General features: G+C 41.9%; 1 protein-coding gene across 13 annotated transcripts in view; it reads right to left on the bottom strand.

The window, feature by feature from the left end:
* The window catches only part of ST3GAL6 (ST3 beta-galactoside alpha-2,3-sialyltransferase 6), a 63,855-nt gene that overhangs the window by 1,669 nt on the left and 47,002 nt on the right, over positions 1–15,184 (bottom strand). For 12 of the 13 annotated variants that reach the window (XM_037730601.1, XM_037730599.1, XM_017506364.2 and 9 more), the window contains 4 exons: positions 8,455–8,550; positions 5,335–5,521; positions 5,091–5,228; positions 1,554–1,706 (listed from right to left, as the gene is read on the bottom strand). In XM_037730601.1, the coding sequence (XP_037586529.1) occupies positions 1,554–1,706; positions 5,091–5,228; positions 5,335–5,521; positions 8,455–8,550 (574 nt within the window). Of the gene's footprint in view, positions 1–1,553; positions 1,707–5,090; positions 5,229–5,334; positions 5,522–8,454; positions 8,551–12,201; positions 12,274–15,184 lie in introns of those variants that run through there. The other variant, XM_037730602.1, reaches the window with a different exon arrangement.

Genomic DNA, 15,184 nt, shown 5'->3' with positions numbered 1-15,184 from the left:
CCTTTCAAATTTCTTTCCTTGCTGGTTCTTGTGCAAAAGTTTTCCCTACAGCCCCCTCTTTCCATTTAAACTCTCACATATGTAAGGCTCCTTCATATCAAACCCTGGTAGACCGAATCATGGTACAATACAAATCTGGACAGTAAAATTGTGAGTTGTTCACTTTAATGAGAGAAGCCCCTAGAACTCNAAAAAAAAAAAAAAAAAAAAAAAAAAAAAAAAAAAAAAAAAAAAAAAAAAAAAAAAAAAAAGCCTGCCTAAACTATTACAATGCCTGGTTCAGTTTAAGATACGTTAAAAAAATTATTCTATAAATGAATAGACAAATTTTCTTCCTCAGGAAGTTGTTTTAATATTCTCCTCTTTAGATGACACTTGAAATATCACAAGTGCCACAGGAAAGTTCAGGGCTGAGGAGAAATAAGCCTCATCTAAAGTCTGTTGGGCACCTACTTCTTAAAATAAGTACCTAAGTGCTTGTCCTACATGGTGGGGACAGAGGGTGGGGGTGGGGGACAAAAGACAATACTAAAATCTAACCTGCTTTATATACCGCCTCCTCAATATAGTGGGATGGTTCAAGGGGACTGATTTCATGAAATATATCCATACTTTCTATCGAGTAATGTTTCAATACTGAAAGTACACAGGTAACATTTTAATCCTACCACTTGTGATGCACTACTCATCTAGGTTCAAATTAGAAAACTAGGAAACTTTCTTAGTCAAGTGAAATACAAATCCTTAGCCCGCTGCAGTGGCTCATGCCTGTAATCCCAGCACTTTGGAAGGCTAGGGTGGGAAGATCACATGAGGCTAGGAGTTCGAGACCAGCCTGGCCAACATGACAAAAACCCATCTCTAACAAAATTAAAAATATTAGCTGGGCATGATGACAGGCACCTGTAATCCCAGCTACTTGGAAGGCTGAAGCAGGAGAATCGCTTGAACCTGGAGGGGCAAAAGCTGCAGTGAGCCGACATCACGCCACTGCACTCCGGCCTAGGCGACACAGTGAGACTCTCAAAAAAAAATTTTTTTTAAGTAAAATTGTTTAGTAATAATGAAAAACCTCACTATTAATCCCTACTCAAGAGAAGTATGATCCAGTATGAAGGTTTTTAACCTTTTTGACCATGAAGATTCTCTTGTAGGATTAAAATATTCTAGTCCATCTTGGCTACTTAAAAACAAATGCATGAGAATAATTAAGCATAGCAATCCAACGCGAATCTGTAATCTCGCAAACACAACAGTTGCTGTATTTCAATTGTGCAAATATGATAGAATATCTAAGATTCTGTACTTAAATGTGATTGATGACACTTGGTAATAACCATGAGGCCCATAAATTGGGATTTGGTGCTGTAGTAAAACCCTGGACCTGAGTTCTAGTTGCAGCCCTTAGTAGCTCTGTAAACCCCATCAAGCCCTCAATCCCTCAACCCCTGGTCCCTCAGTAAAATGAGTGTGAGAAGAGGAAAATATGGGCTTTCCATTCCCCAAAGATGAGTCCCAAGCATATACATATTACCTTAAATATAGTACATTACCTTATTCATCAAAGACATGGTAGCGTTTCCATAGTAGTGCAAAGGACTCTTGAGGTCAGAAAAGTTGTATTTAAAACCAGCTAGGTGAACTTCATGGCATATGTAAAATGCCAGTGTGATGGCAATAATTCCTGTTGTTGGGTGTTTGGGTTTCTGGGGGAGGGAATGAAAAAAAAATTTTAAGTAAAAGGGGCTACTTGTTTCCAAAGCATATTTGGCTGGCCAAATCATATAAAACTGGGATTTCTAAATGTTTAATAATGAGAGAAATAAACTGTCACTATAAGGCTGAAGCCCCCAAAGAGTATACATGGATACCTTAACTCTTAAAAAAAAAAAAAAAAAAACTGTGACTGAAATCCTAGGAAGTCTTTAAATTAAAATATAACTGCAGTATTATCCCAGAGGACAACTGTCAGATGAGAGAATGCTGTGAGGCTTAAGAAAATGTTGCTGCATTGTTTAAAAAAAATAAAAAATTTAAAAACCTGATGATCCGGGCTCCTTATGGCAAAAGCAAAGCCTCGGAATTTTGAACACATGTATGAAATGTGAGGACAGCTTAATTCGTGAACGGATGAAATCATGATAAAAGACTACATATAAATTCGCCTTAAAATAGCTGTATTTTATACTCTCCATTTAAACTAACTCTAGGGAAAGACTAATCAAGCACTTCGATGACAAACTGTAATAGTATCTGACTAGAAAATAAATATTCCAAATGCATACATAGCAATGTCACAATCTCAACTGCACCATTATTTTTTTTTTAGAAAGAAAAACCAAGCATCCTCTTTCCTCATCTTACATATATCTTGAAAACCGGTGTGACAGATATTTGACAAGAGGGTATTTCAGAAATTTTAATTCTCACTGAGATGGCCTTACAAGAGAAAAATTAAGATATATATTAAGCTTTTATACAACACTTTCAATTAAGTGTTTCTTAGAGTTCTCATTGAAATTACATGTGACTTATTAGGATTTTGCGGAAAAGAAAAACATAGAAGAGGCACAATCAAATCAAATCAATTCCAGGACACAAACTTGTCTGAAAGCCTAAACTGCCTTCAGCATAAGCTTTTCTTTATGCTATGTACCATGGTAACCTAGGAGTCATTCAGCGTCATTCATCCCATTACTCTTCCTTTCTCCTTACGCCTTTTCATGTCTTCTACTAACTTTCTTCACAACTTAAGAGTCCTGCATCCGTCTACATAACCATTCCTTTATTTAGACCAGCACTTCTGCACCCATCACCCACAGAACCTCTTTTATCACCTGACAAACTCTTAGAAGCACTGCAGTCACCCTGTCCCCACATCCCAGCAACAGAACAGGGCAAGAGAGAAACAGGCGTACCTGGGTGAATGCTGAATTTATGACCCAACTCTCAAGTAGGCATTAAGTATGCCCAGCAATCCAGTTACATTTGACTAGTAAATTTCCGTTCCTACTAATTCCATGAGAAGAATTTATAACTTTGAATAATGCTGTTTGGAATAATAGTAAATTCCAAGATGAGAATCTGTAACTTTGTATCCTCAACAGCCAGTCTCCTAATTTGCCTACTTCATCTTTATTTTTTTTTTTAAGGAAACAAAAGCAGTCAAAAGAGTGACGTCATCTTCCCACCTCCAAATCTACCATCTTAACATCTCTTCACTCATATTTACAGTGTTTATTCCTTTTATAATGGATGACATGTCACTTCAGCAGCCCTTCACTAGTGCATGTTTTATCCCATATCTCAACACTTTGTCTTCTGTACTTACCTTTCTCCCGTCATCATGAATATTTCTTTCTGCTCAATCACTCCCTTCAACATACACACAGAGCAAAAATGAACAAAACACACTTCCTCAATCCTGTATCATCTAACTATTGCTTCATTTCTCTGATCCTCATTCTAGCAAAAAGTCCACTAAAAATTTGTTGCTGCTTGCTCGTATGAGTTCCAGGGTCTCTTCAACCCCATTCAGGCAGCCGTTTTCCTTCTTTCTTGTTGTCAATATATATCACCAGTATGACCTCCACATTTCTAAAACCAGGGTTTACTATTGATGTTCAGCCTCTGGACAGCATTGGACATGGCTGAGTTCCCTTGAAATACAGCAATGTTTTCATTTGGTTTCTGGGACACCATATCCTACTGGGACTTTTAACGTAGCTACGGCGAGTTCTAATGTCATCACTAAGCATGCTCAGGGTCTTTCTGTGCTTTTAGAATTAAAGACATTACCTAAAATGAAGAACCAAGATACACCTGATCATACTTCACTTAGGAATATAGGAGCTGAAAAGTCACAAAACACACATTCAGAAGCTGTCCTTTAGCATCCGAATTACTAGGAAGTCAGCTTTAAATTTAAATGATGGATGCTTTTTGACTTGAGCATTCCATCCTCAGGAATCTATCCTACAGAAATCCAACACACGGGCAGAAAACTCCTATCAGCACATGTACTGCTACATTATTTAAAGAGAAGAAAATGCTGGATACAGTTGAGTGTTTATAAATAGGAGAAGAATTAAATAAAGGGAAAAAAAGAAAAGAACAGAACAATGTCTGTAGTATAATGATAATTACATTGAATAAACAAGGGTATGTGTATGTATCTGGAAACATAGCAAATAGTCTGGAAGCACATAAAAGACAGAAAAGCTTGGGAGATGACATGGGTTATAGAGGGAAGAGAAAAGAATGGTGACTTTCTTTTTGATTTTTATATATTCCTTTTAAGTTACTTGATTTTCAGTGTGTAACACTAATTTATTTTTAGCATATAAATTTCTTATTCACAATTTTTACCATGCTATATATAATCATGAAAATACATGTAAAAATACATGATGTATATTTATTTCTTTGGAATTTTCCCTACTTTAAAAAGGGGGGAAAGCTCATTTCAACTAAGGTATCATATTATACAGTTACTCAAGCTTCCAGTGAAAAACATCTCTGCCCCTGTATGGGTCTAGAGTGTGGTTTTCTAGGTAAAGTGGGCAAACAGGAGTGAAAGTCAGTGAGATTTCATTTTGGAGTTTCAAGATCTCTTTCAATATTGTTGTAACTACCATTTCTTGAGAAATCAGTGCCAACATGTCCTATGACCACAGAAATGTTTCTGGACTACTTTACTGACAGTTCTTTTTAGCCTGGAAAGCCATGCACTCGTTCTGAAGCCAGGCCAGCTACTCTGAGCACAAGCCTGCCCATCAGCCCACCCAGTCAGACTCTCCTCACTGCAGAACACAGAAGACAGTTATGAAAGATGAATTGTTTCAGCATGCACAAAAAGACCCCAGGAAGGCCCTAAAGGGCAGGGGGGAAAAAAAAACAATTTAAAAGTATATTTCCTTGAAATGTAAATGAAAATCATAAAGATAATATCCACAGATAACTACTTTTACTAACTCAGAGATGGCCCTCAGAAACCATCTCATGAGCTGTGGTTCTGACAGTTTTTGAGAGTTCCCAGGACCCTCTATCCTATCTCAGCAGTTTGAAGCCACACAGAGATAGATACATACCTGATTTTTGGGAAACACTTTTGGAAAATGAAGCAGTTCATAAGCCGCTGTTCTGATAATGAAAGGATCTAATATTCTGATTTGATAAGGTTTATAGATCAGGTTTAAGGCTGGTTTCTTCCAAAAACCATTAGTGTTCTGAAATAAAGAAAGAATATAGAAAGCACAACAATGTGGCTTTTTTTTTTTAAAGGAAAAAAAATACTAAAGGTAATCTAAAGGAAAAACAATTTTGCCTACTTACTATTTTGTTACCCATCAACAATTCCAACAGCCACCTCAAATCATGTGGCTTAAAAGCTGTGAGAATTGCTGTCGTATTAGGGTCATTGTGAATGGGATCTGAAAAAACAGATTCTGGATAAAAAAGTCGGAAGGTTGTCCTTCTCCCAACTTCTTCTTCATGTCCTAAAACAGGACCATTATTCATTCTGTGGGTAGTAAAACACACAAGATATGTAGATCAAGTGCAGAATGTGCCATGGCCATCACAGTTCTCAGAAGCTTCAGAGTCAGGTAAACATCAGCCTTTTATCCTGTGCTCTGAAACTGCAAAGCCACAGATCAACCTTTCACACATAATGGCCAAGGAGAGCATTCCTTTTCATGAGATAGTTGCTTGATCGGAGGCAGAAATGTTCATCCGTATTTGAAAATTAATTGTGGAGCCAATGATAATTCAGTCTTACCTCCAGGGGAACTGAAGACTAAATAAAAGAAATGGGAACACAGAACCACAGGATACCAGAACTGAAAGAGACCTTGGAGGACAAACGCCTGGAGAGAAAATTACTTGCTCAAGGCCACACAGTCATGTAGCACAGGGATGTGTGCGACTGACAGGCAAGAAGAATCACACATAAGTTGGCTTAAAGGCCCATCAAAATTGTTGTACTCTGAAATAAAGCTAACAATATAAAATTGCTATATTATATTCAAGCACAACCAAATGAATGTCAACTGCTAGGGTGAACTAAAGAACCCCAACAAATCTACTGTAGGGTTTGTGTATGCTCAAAAGCAAGGTTAGACATGCACTATTTATGCACACATTATGAAGGCATGCTAAGAAAAAGAAATGCTTTGTTTGCAAAACAGTGTCCCCTAGGAGGATAAATACTGTTTTACCCTTTGCCACTGACTCTATGTAATAACACTTGAGATGACTTTCAAAATGTTGTACCAATGGCATTTTCGTGTAAGGGCTTCCTGTGGTTCTAAATTATCAGATTTAGACAATTATGGGTAGAGACACCTGTGATTGCTTCAAAATTGTTTTGTAGGTAAATTATCACAGCTTCCTCAAAATGAACAGTCAACAGAAAATAAAGTGACCTCTCCATGCAGAAACGCTAGGTGGCTTATAACCCCACGAAACCCTCAATACTGCCAGGCCATCCTAACGCACTGCCTCAATATGCTAACCTTGCCAGTCTTTAAACGATTCACAGCTACTCCTAACACGCACACACGCTTATCCCAGAGGAGGACCTTATCTCAACCTTTCCCTAAAAAAATAGAGCTAGAAAGATCCTTATTTTCCCATCACTACATCAGAGGGACTCTTGGTAGTTGTGACCACAATCCTGGCTCTCTTTCCATTACAAAAGATTAACTGCACTTGTGTTCTGCACCCCCTCCCCTCTCTCACCATACCAATCTTTCTCATTTCCACCAGTTTACCAATATGCCGTAGCGCCCCCCATCTTTTCAAAAGAAAAGCAAACGAAAAAACTTCCAATTGCATAACCATCTCTAACTGCCATCTGATTTCTCAACTCCTCTTTGAAGCAGAAGTTTTGGACTACATTGGTTTCTCTGCATGTTCCTGTGTATATCCACGTGTACACTCTCCGCATTCCCTCTTCAGCCTACTGCAGCCGGGCTTCTTGCCACATCAGGCCTCTACGCCTGCTCTTATCAATATCAACGAGCTTCAGGTCACCAGTCCAACGGTCACCCCTCGGTCCTTATCTTGCATGACCTCTCAGCACTGGGACACAGCTGGTTGTTCCCTCTGTCCTGAAACGCTTTGCTCTCTCGGCTTCTGTGATCGCTTTCTCCTGATTTTCTTCTTACCTTATTGCTATGCATCCTCTTTTCTTTGCTCAACCTCTACATGTTGAGTGCTCCAAGGCTCAGTCCTCACCTTCTTCTCTCTCAGTGTCTCCTTGGGAAATCTCACCCAGTCCATGGTTTAAATACAGCTTATCGGCCACATACCATCAAGATTTTAACCTGTGTATCCAACTGCCTGTGGACATACCCACTGCAAATCGAATAAGCATCTCAAATCTAACATGTTCATATAGAAATCTTGGTTTTCCTCTAAACTGGCTTCTATACCAGTCTTTCCCAACGCAATAAATGATACCACTCTCCAGCCAATCTCCCAAGCTGAAAACAGAGGAGGCAGCATCCTTGATTTCTTTATTCTCATTACTCTTCACATCTAAAATAGCAACAAATCCTGATAACTCCATGTCTAAAACACATCTGCAGTCAGTCCACATATCTCCTCCTCTCCTATGACAATCCTGTCCCAAGCCATCATCATGTGATACCTGAATACCGCAACCTAATTGTCTCTTCATTTCCACCCGTCCCTCACATTCCATTATCCATGCCACAGCCAGCGTATATAAAAGACATAAGCAGATTGCACTGTTCTCTTGCTTAAAACCCTTAAAAAGCTTCCTGCTATACTTAAAGTCCAAGTTTCCAATCCTGGCTTTCAAGTCCTCTGCAGCCTGATCTTTGCTCACTGCTTCGGCTTCCAGTTGCACCATTCTCCCTCCACCTGCTGCTTTCCAGCCTCACTGGGTTTTTTTTTGTTTTTTTTTTGCTGCTCCTCTCAACTTCAGGATCACCTCCTCCTGAGACCCCGCAGCAGACATTCTTTCTGCCTAGATTGCTCTGCCATCATCTTCATGTGGCTGTCACTGCGTGGTCACCTGGGCCCTGCTTAGATTCTCTTTCTCTAAGTGGTCAATCATTCAAAGGAGCCATTCAAAGATTCTCCATTACAACCTTTTTAAATTATGCCTGACATTTATTATTTTTCCATATTTAATTACTCGTTTTCTTCCCTCCACAGAGAACACAAACATTGTTCTTATCCGCTGCTATCTCCCCTGTGGCTACAAGCGAGCCAGCACACTAAGGAGACTTGACAAATACTTGCTCAGTGAGTAACCTGAAAACGAGGCCTAACTCTCACCAACAACCAAGAGAGAAGGTTGTGCAATAAAATACACAAACAAATGGAAACAGCTCCCCTTCCTTTTAAAACACAGCTGTATTAAGACAAGAAATCATATTCTGTTGAAACAATTCTAGGGTAGCAAATAGAAAATATATTTACCTTATGATTACATCATAGGAGTCGATTTTCTCTCCTAACGTCTTATTCTTCAAAACTCCTCCATTACCAACGACCACACACTTTTTACAGGGTATGCTGTTGGACAGATGGACACGTGAGAGATTGAGCCATCTTTTACAAAACCGAGTGAGTCCAAAAATCCGTGTGTGCTGTCAGAACCCCAGTGCCAAATTCCACTTGCTGCACAAGTGGAAAAAGAACCAACTGCAACTTGTAAGTCTAGAGCTACATTAAAAAAAAGTACAAGATTCAATGAGTAACAATCTATAGAAAGACCATATCACCGTCAGCAACTGTCGTCAACCCATATCCATTCTCCCATTTGATTCTCACAACTACCTACTGAACTAAGGAGGCCCAATATCCCCATTATTCAAATGAAGAAAGTGGTTCAGAAATCTATTTTGTCACATTTCAAAGTTACACTTCGAAGTGGAACTGGCGCCTGGATCCAGAACTTGAGATTACAAAACAACTCTGCATGTGTGTTTCACATTATGTAGGTCTGCATTTTATTGCCAGCATTACCCACTCCTCGAAGATTCTACCTCTGGCTCTCTGCTGCGTAGGTGTGGAGATGGACAGCTTGAGACCTGGTGAGAAAAGTAGTTTTCTGTACCCTGCCCATGCTCGCTTCAATTTCCCAAACATGGACTGGTCCTTGGAGCTTAACCAATACAAACTAAAACTTCATGCTGTGTTCCTGGCACACAGCTTTAAAGGAGAACACAAAGGGAACTTCGTGTTGCTGGTCCATCTGTCGCCAGCTCTTACCCACCCAGGCCTGGAGAAATGACAGAACAGACCGTGCCCTTGCCCTCTAGAGAACAGAAGGGAACGTTGCGGAGGCTGTCCTTCCAGTGCCCTCATGGCATGGAAAGTCGAAAGAGAACACTGTTTCCCTAAGACCCATGAAATCAGCAGACCAGATGAACTCAACTGCTTAAGCCTTTTAAGGAATCAATGAGTAGCAAAACTGTACAAACACTGTAGAAGAACACGGAAACATGGAGCCCAATGCAAGAATCCAGAAACTTTTTCAAAGAGCCAAGCATTGGCTTTGTCGGGTAAACAGGAGATGATGGCCACACCTACATTCATTAAATTTACCTTTTCTGAGTAGTATAGCTCGTCTGATTACTTTATAACTTGTAACGCTGCAACATTTAAAAAATAGTTTTAACATATTTTAATTGGAAGCTCTAAGCTCTCAAATATTAAAGAGTCTTGCTTAAATCAGGGTCTACCTAAAGTCAAGAAAACTAAGCACCAGTGACACAGGCTGGTAAGGACCTGGGGGCGGGGAGGACTGTCCAGCAGATCCTCCTTCAGCGTGTGCCTGAAACCTCGCATTGCAGACACGTCTCGAGTCACAGTGGGTTCCAGAAGGGTCTGTGTGTTCATTTCAATTCTCTTTGTTATTATTTTTTATTTCTTTTTTCTGGGAGTCTACAGATTGAGCAGAAATGAAATCAGTGTCAGACATATTATATTTGATTTGGTTCAAATGCGGCTGGTGTCCATTTGCAGCAGAGACGTGAGGGAAAGTACGAGGGTTGCTGGCAAGCGGACGCCGCACAGAACAGCCTGCCAGTCATTGTAGAGGCCGGCGGGCACCACATGGTCAGTGTGAGTCAGTTAACAAGACAGGGGACTCGAGATTCAACGAGCAGGGGTAAAACCAAGGCAAGGGAAACAGCAACAACAACAACAACAAAAAGCAAGGCAAGCGCAGAACTTTCAAGAGTCAAGGCCAGGACATTTAGAGAACAAGCTACAGCAGAGGCTGGTTGGAGAACAGTGGTCAGTGCGGATCTGCCGGGTCCCTTGGGGAGCACGGTGACCACATCGTACCCCACTGGACATGCTCTTCACAGATTTGATCCTCCACCAAAAAAAAAAGAAAACAGGTCCTTCTCTTTTGGGTGAGCGTCACAGTCACTGCACACATAACATTCAGGGAGGGGATGACGGTCCCTGCAGCTTTACAAACATGCCTGCCTTGGCAGGGCCGCGTTTGTCACACATGGGCACCTTCTGAGCATCCAACTGATGCAGCCACTGGGTGCCAGGAGTTTTAACATTTCTGAATCCGGACGGTTGTGGAGATCCCCTTTTATCTCATACTTCAGGACTTCCTGCAAAATCAGGCAAGAGGTGGACTGTTTCAAGGGTTCATTCAGCTGCTGTTTCTCCTGAAGCATCTTGTAAACTTCAGATTCTTTGTTGATGAGGAGGCCGCTTGGAGGCTGAACACGTATGGGCATGCCGTTGGCCTCCTCCCTGCTGGCAGCAGTTTTGAAATACCGGCAATATGGGATCTCAAGGCGTTATTAAAGTTGGAGATGTTTTCAGAAGAAGAGAGGCGGGCGGGGTTGCTTTGCTGGTTTGGATGACCCCAGGGCCAGTGCTGAGAGCAGGAGAGGCAGTAAAGAGCTTGACACTTGGACTGCAGGCACATCCTACCTGCAGGGCCTCCTGGGGTTCAGAGGGTAACTTCATCTTGTATGGACGGCACTTCCTTTCCACCATCACCAAAAGAGACTAGATTTTATATTCAGATCTGGCTTCTGGGAGAGTCATGTTTTCTGCGCAGCCTTTGCTTTTTTGTGTGTGAGTTTCCAAGTGCATTAGATTGCTGATAGTTTCCCCATCGATGGCTGTGATGACATCTTTGATACATCAGTTAGCCATAGGAGCCTTGCTTCTGAGGGTGAGCTGGAAGACAGCTGGGAGGCTGCGGGAGGTCCTTGCTGTCCAGCAGGTGGAAGCCTCATGGTCGTGGTCTCCCTGTTGGGCTCTAAATAACAAAGTAACATACCTCTAGATGCTTCTACAAGCAAGTTTGACTTCACTCCCTACCCTAGGAAACCACTTTTATCAAAGGCTCCCTGCTGTGGGGCCATATAGCGCGGCTGAGATGGGAGCTGCAGAATATTCAAACCCTTTCCTCTCAGGGTATTATTGCCATTATCCTCCCCAGATGATAAAGCGGTGGCAGTTCTCACACTCACAGCTTGCTTGCCCTTTCCATAACCTCTGGGTCAGTCTAATTCAGATCAGAGGCTGCACCTCCTTAAGCTGGCTCCATCTCCACTAGGAATGCTAAGCAAGGCTGGGCACTAGGGAAGTCATGGCTAAGAACAGACAGGAGTAAAGTAACAGCAGTTCCCATGAGATAACCTACATGGGAATAGAGGGGGAATCTCTACAGATGGTATCTAGTCTACTCCTCTCCCTCCAATGAAGGCTGTAAGCCAATCTTCTGTCAAGAGAAGGGGCTGCCTTGCCCTGAGCCCAGGTGCCCAGGGGCTCCTGCATCCATCCTGGCCTGGAGTTCCCAGTCTGACATCAGGCTGCTTGACTCCAACTACACAAAACATACAGGGGCAAAGGCCAGGAGTACAAGCCACCAGCACGCTACTATCCTCCGCAGAAGACTCCTGACCCACAAGCCAAATGTCTCAAGTCGACCCCGGAAAGGTTACTCAGCTCAGCCTATATGCAGTCAGTTCTATAACATTGCTCAACAATGAACTGATAGCTTCGATCTTAGTGTTCTCAGAAGCTTCCGCTCTATCACACTGAGTTACAAATGGTCATCAAGCCCCAGATAATGTGTGGCCCAAAGAGTATCATGGTAAGAGTAGCTACCATCTGTTCTATACGTGTGCCATATCGCTGGTCTTCACTCAGGATCAAGGTCTTGGACCTCCTCCCACATACCCTACAAGCCACGAAGAAAGAGGAGTCTAGCATTTCAGGCAGATCTTTTCTCCACGGTAATTCCTCATACTCAGCCTCTCCTCTTCACGTCCCAGCAGTTCAAGAACTTTTAAAAAATGGGAAGAAATAACAGAGACATTGCCTCATTCGGAGAACTCTCATTCCAAAGATTCTTTACAGCTCTACATCACCATATTTTTAGGAGTTTCACGTCCTGTTTTTTTCTATCAGCTTATAGGGGACAAGCAGAAAGGGAGAAGAGCCTTTATTGTAGGAAATCGTGCCAATGCCTTTGAAAGGCAACCTTATCACTGAAAGTCTACTTTTTCTCCTGCTAAAGGACACTGCAAGGATTTATGCATTTTTCTGAGAACCATGTAGAAACTCTTTTGGGGGAGGGCATCTTTAGGGCTGCTCTTCGGCAGTAACATCTTATCTACAGCTGGTATTCGTAGTCCCACCATGGCTCTGGGAAATATGGAAGGGCACAGATAAGCTGTCTGAAACACACTCCTCATTAGTCACTGCTTCCCTCTCCCCCTAGCAGGTATCCTATACTCTGAAAGGAATGATTCATTCTCCCTTGACTTCATCCATTTGGCTTGTGATCCTGGCTTCCTCTGCCTTTTTATGTGTGGAACAATGACTTCCAATGTCCTCTGGGCAACTGTAAAACGTCACATATTTAATTAACATAACCTTCATGTAGAAATAGCTGTAGTGAATTGTGAGTCCCTAGAGGAAAGAATAGTATCATTTAGATCTCTGTATCCTCCCATCTAAAACACTTCCTGATTCACAGGCTGTACATTGTAGAATTGTTTGGTTGTTACATGAAGAAGGTGGAGGTTATTTCCCTCCTTTGTGTCTGGAGAACCAATTACCTGTGACTCCTCCTACCACTCTGGAAACAGGTAGGGAAATGCACACGCTCTAAACTGCTTACCCGGAAAACAAAATAAGCCCAGCGTTCCTGAACCTGTTAATGGAAAATCTGGAAAGCTGCTAAAGCCGGGGTAGTAAGAAGTTACACGTTCCCCAGGGGATAGGCATCTTTCTCATAAAGTCAGGCAAAAGCCAGAAGAGCCACTACCTTATGCAGAGAGAAACATCAAACACAACCAATATAGAGGAAGCAAACTTGAGTTGCCCATTTCAAATGATCTATGATGGTTTTGTTTTTTTTTTTTTTTTTTTTTTTTTTTTTTTTTTTTTTTTTTTTTTTTCAAAATGCTTTTTGACATGCATCAGTAGCATCACAGACATGAAAACACGAGTCTACCTTCAGTGTAACGATCTACATACTGGGCACACTCCCAACACCCATGACCCCACGTGCCTTGCTAGCAGATCGCTGCTTTCCTAAACCTACAAAGCTGAGCTCATCGCCTCTGCCAATGTGATCCATCCCTGGGCAATAAGATATTAGGGAAGTCTGTTAAATTCTTTTGAAAGAGATTTTGCCCCTGGGAAAAGAATCATGTGCACAGGATACTCTGTTACTTATTTCTTCCTTTTTGCCTAGACACTGATATGTGATAACAAAAAGAGCAGCTGCAAATCAGAGAAAAAGACAACTACAGAAAAACTACCTGGGAGCCTTGACATCACGGAGCCACTAATCCAATCTCCAACCAGGGCCACTCCAAACATATGTGCAAGTTGTACACAGTCCAATGCCGGGGAGCACCATTCAGATAACCTTATGAATGAATCGGCACTCCCTGGAGTTGTGCAATCCACAATCTGTACAGCCATAGCAGCCCACACTGCAGATTTGGAACCACAAATCTGCAGACCTGAATCCACTTGTCTATGCAATACAGGAGATAATAAACTTCCACTTAGTTTAAATCACTCCTAGTGAAGACTATTACTTCCAGCCAGAAGATCCTAAAACTACACAAGGAACTGTAGTGGGAGACCTGGTCGCTAGTTCTGGTTCCTCCACTTAGCACCTCTTAGGACCTTGGTCTAGCAACCTGACCCCTTTACTCACAGTGTGGCCTTTTGTGAAGCAAGGGAATCACTTAAGTCTTGTACGTTACTCTCTGATGGATGTGGCCATTTCTTTGGCACAAGTACCGAGATTTCTGTATCTTTACCCAACATCCGATCACAGCAGATGCTAGAAAGCAGGCAGGGGCTGCTCCCGCATATTCACTACATATGTCCACTCTGTTGGTGCAGAATCACAACTTACCCTCAAGCTCTCCTGGCTAAAAATCCTGCAATGTAAAAAAACTGTGCAAAACAGCAGAATGTCTAAAGTAGGGATGCAGATATTCACATTCCTTATGGTTAGGACTCTTTTTAATAAACACACCCCTAATGTCTAATTCTTTTTTAAGTTTTCTAAGGGCCTGCTTCTGGCCTGGCTGGGTAGCCAATCTAACCCAGCTTTGCCGATGCTGACATAATGGATTCTGCTTGACAGCGCAACCAGGCAGCTTTTACAAACCTTTGTCCATTTAGCAGGCAATGACTTGACACAGGTGCTTTTGTTAGGTAAGATATTTACGTGTAGTTACTATATAACCACCTGTGCTGCAGGACTAAAGCATTCTTCATAAAACTTGGCATGCTTTCAGAAGGCAATGTTGGTGGTTGGGGATGGGGAGCTTTTCTGTGCATTTTCAGTGGGAGCCGAGATTTGATGATTTAGGGTTGCTGCTGTTTCTGGCTGTGTGAGGAAACAGAAAAAGCAATAATCCTTAGGACAGGATTAATTCTTAGGACCAGGGGCAGACTGGTGCTAAGGAGCTACAGGGACAGCCAGGAAGGACTAGGGCCTTGGAATATGGGCACATTTTTAGCATTCCTTTTCTCTCATGCAATTCTCTTACAAAATCCTCAGTCTTTAGTGCAGTTTGTTAAACATGGTTGCCTTGTGGCCGGGCGCGGTGGCTCAAGCCTGTAATCCCAGCACTTTGGGAGGCCGAGGTGGGTGGATCACGAGGTCAAGAGATCGAGACCATCCTGG

Source organism: Cebus imitator, unplaced genomic scaffold (assembly GCF_001604975.1).
Source record: "Cebus imitator isolate Cc_AM_T3 unplaced genomic scaffold, Cebus_imitator-1.0 Scaffold354, whole genome shotgun sequence".
In the NCBI taxonomy this organism is placed as follows: Eukaryota; Metazoa; Chordata; class Mammalia; order Primates; family Cebidae; genus Cebus; species Cebus imitator.
The sequence above is the reverse complement of the archived record's forward strand: the minus strand, read 5'-3'. Positions and strand labels throughout refer to the sequence as shown.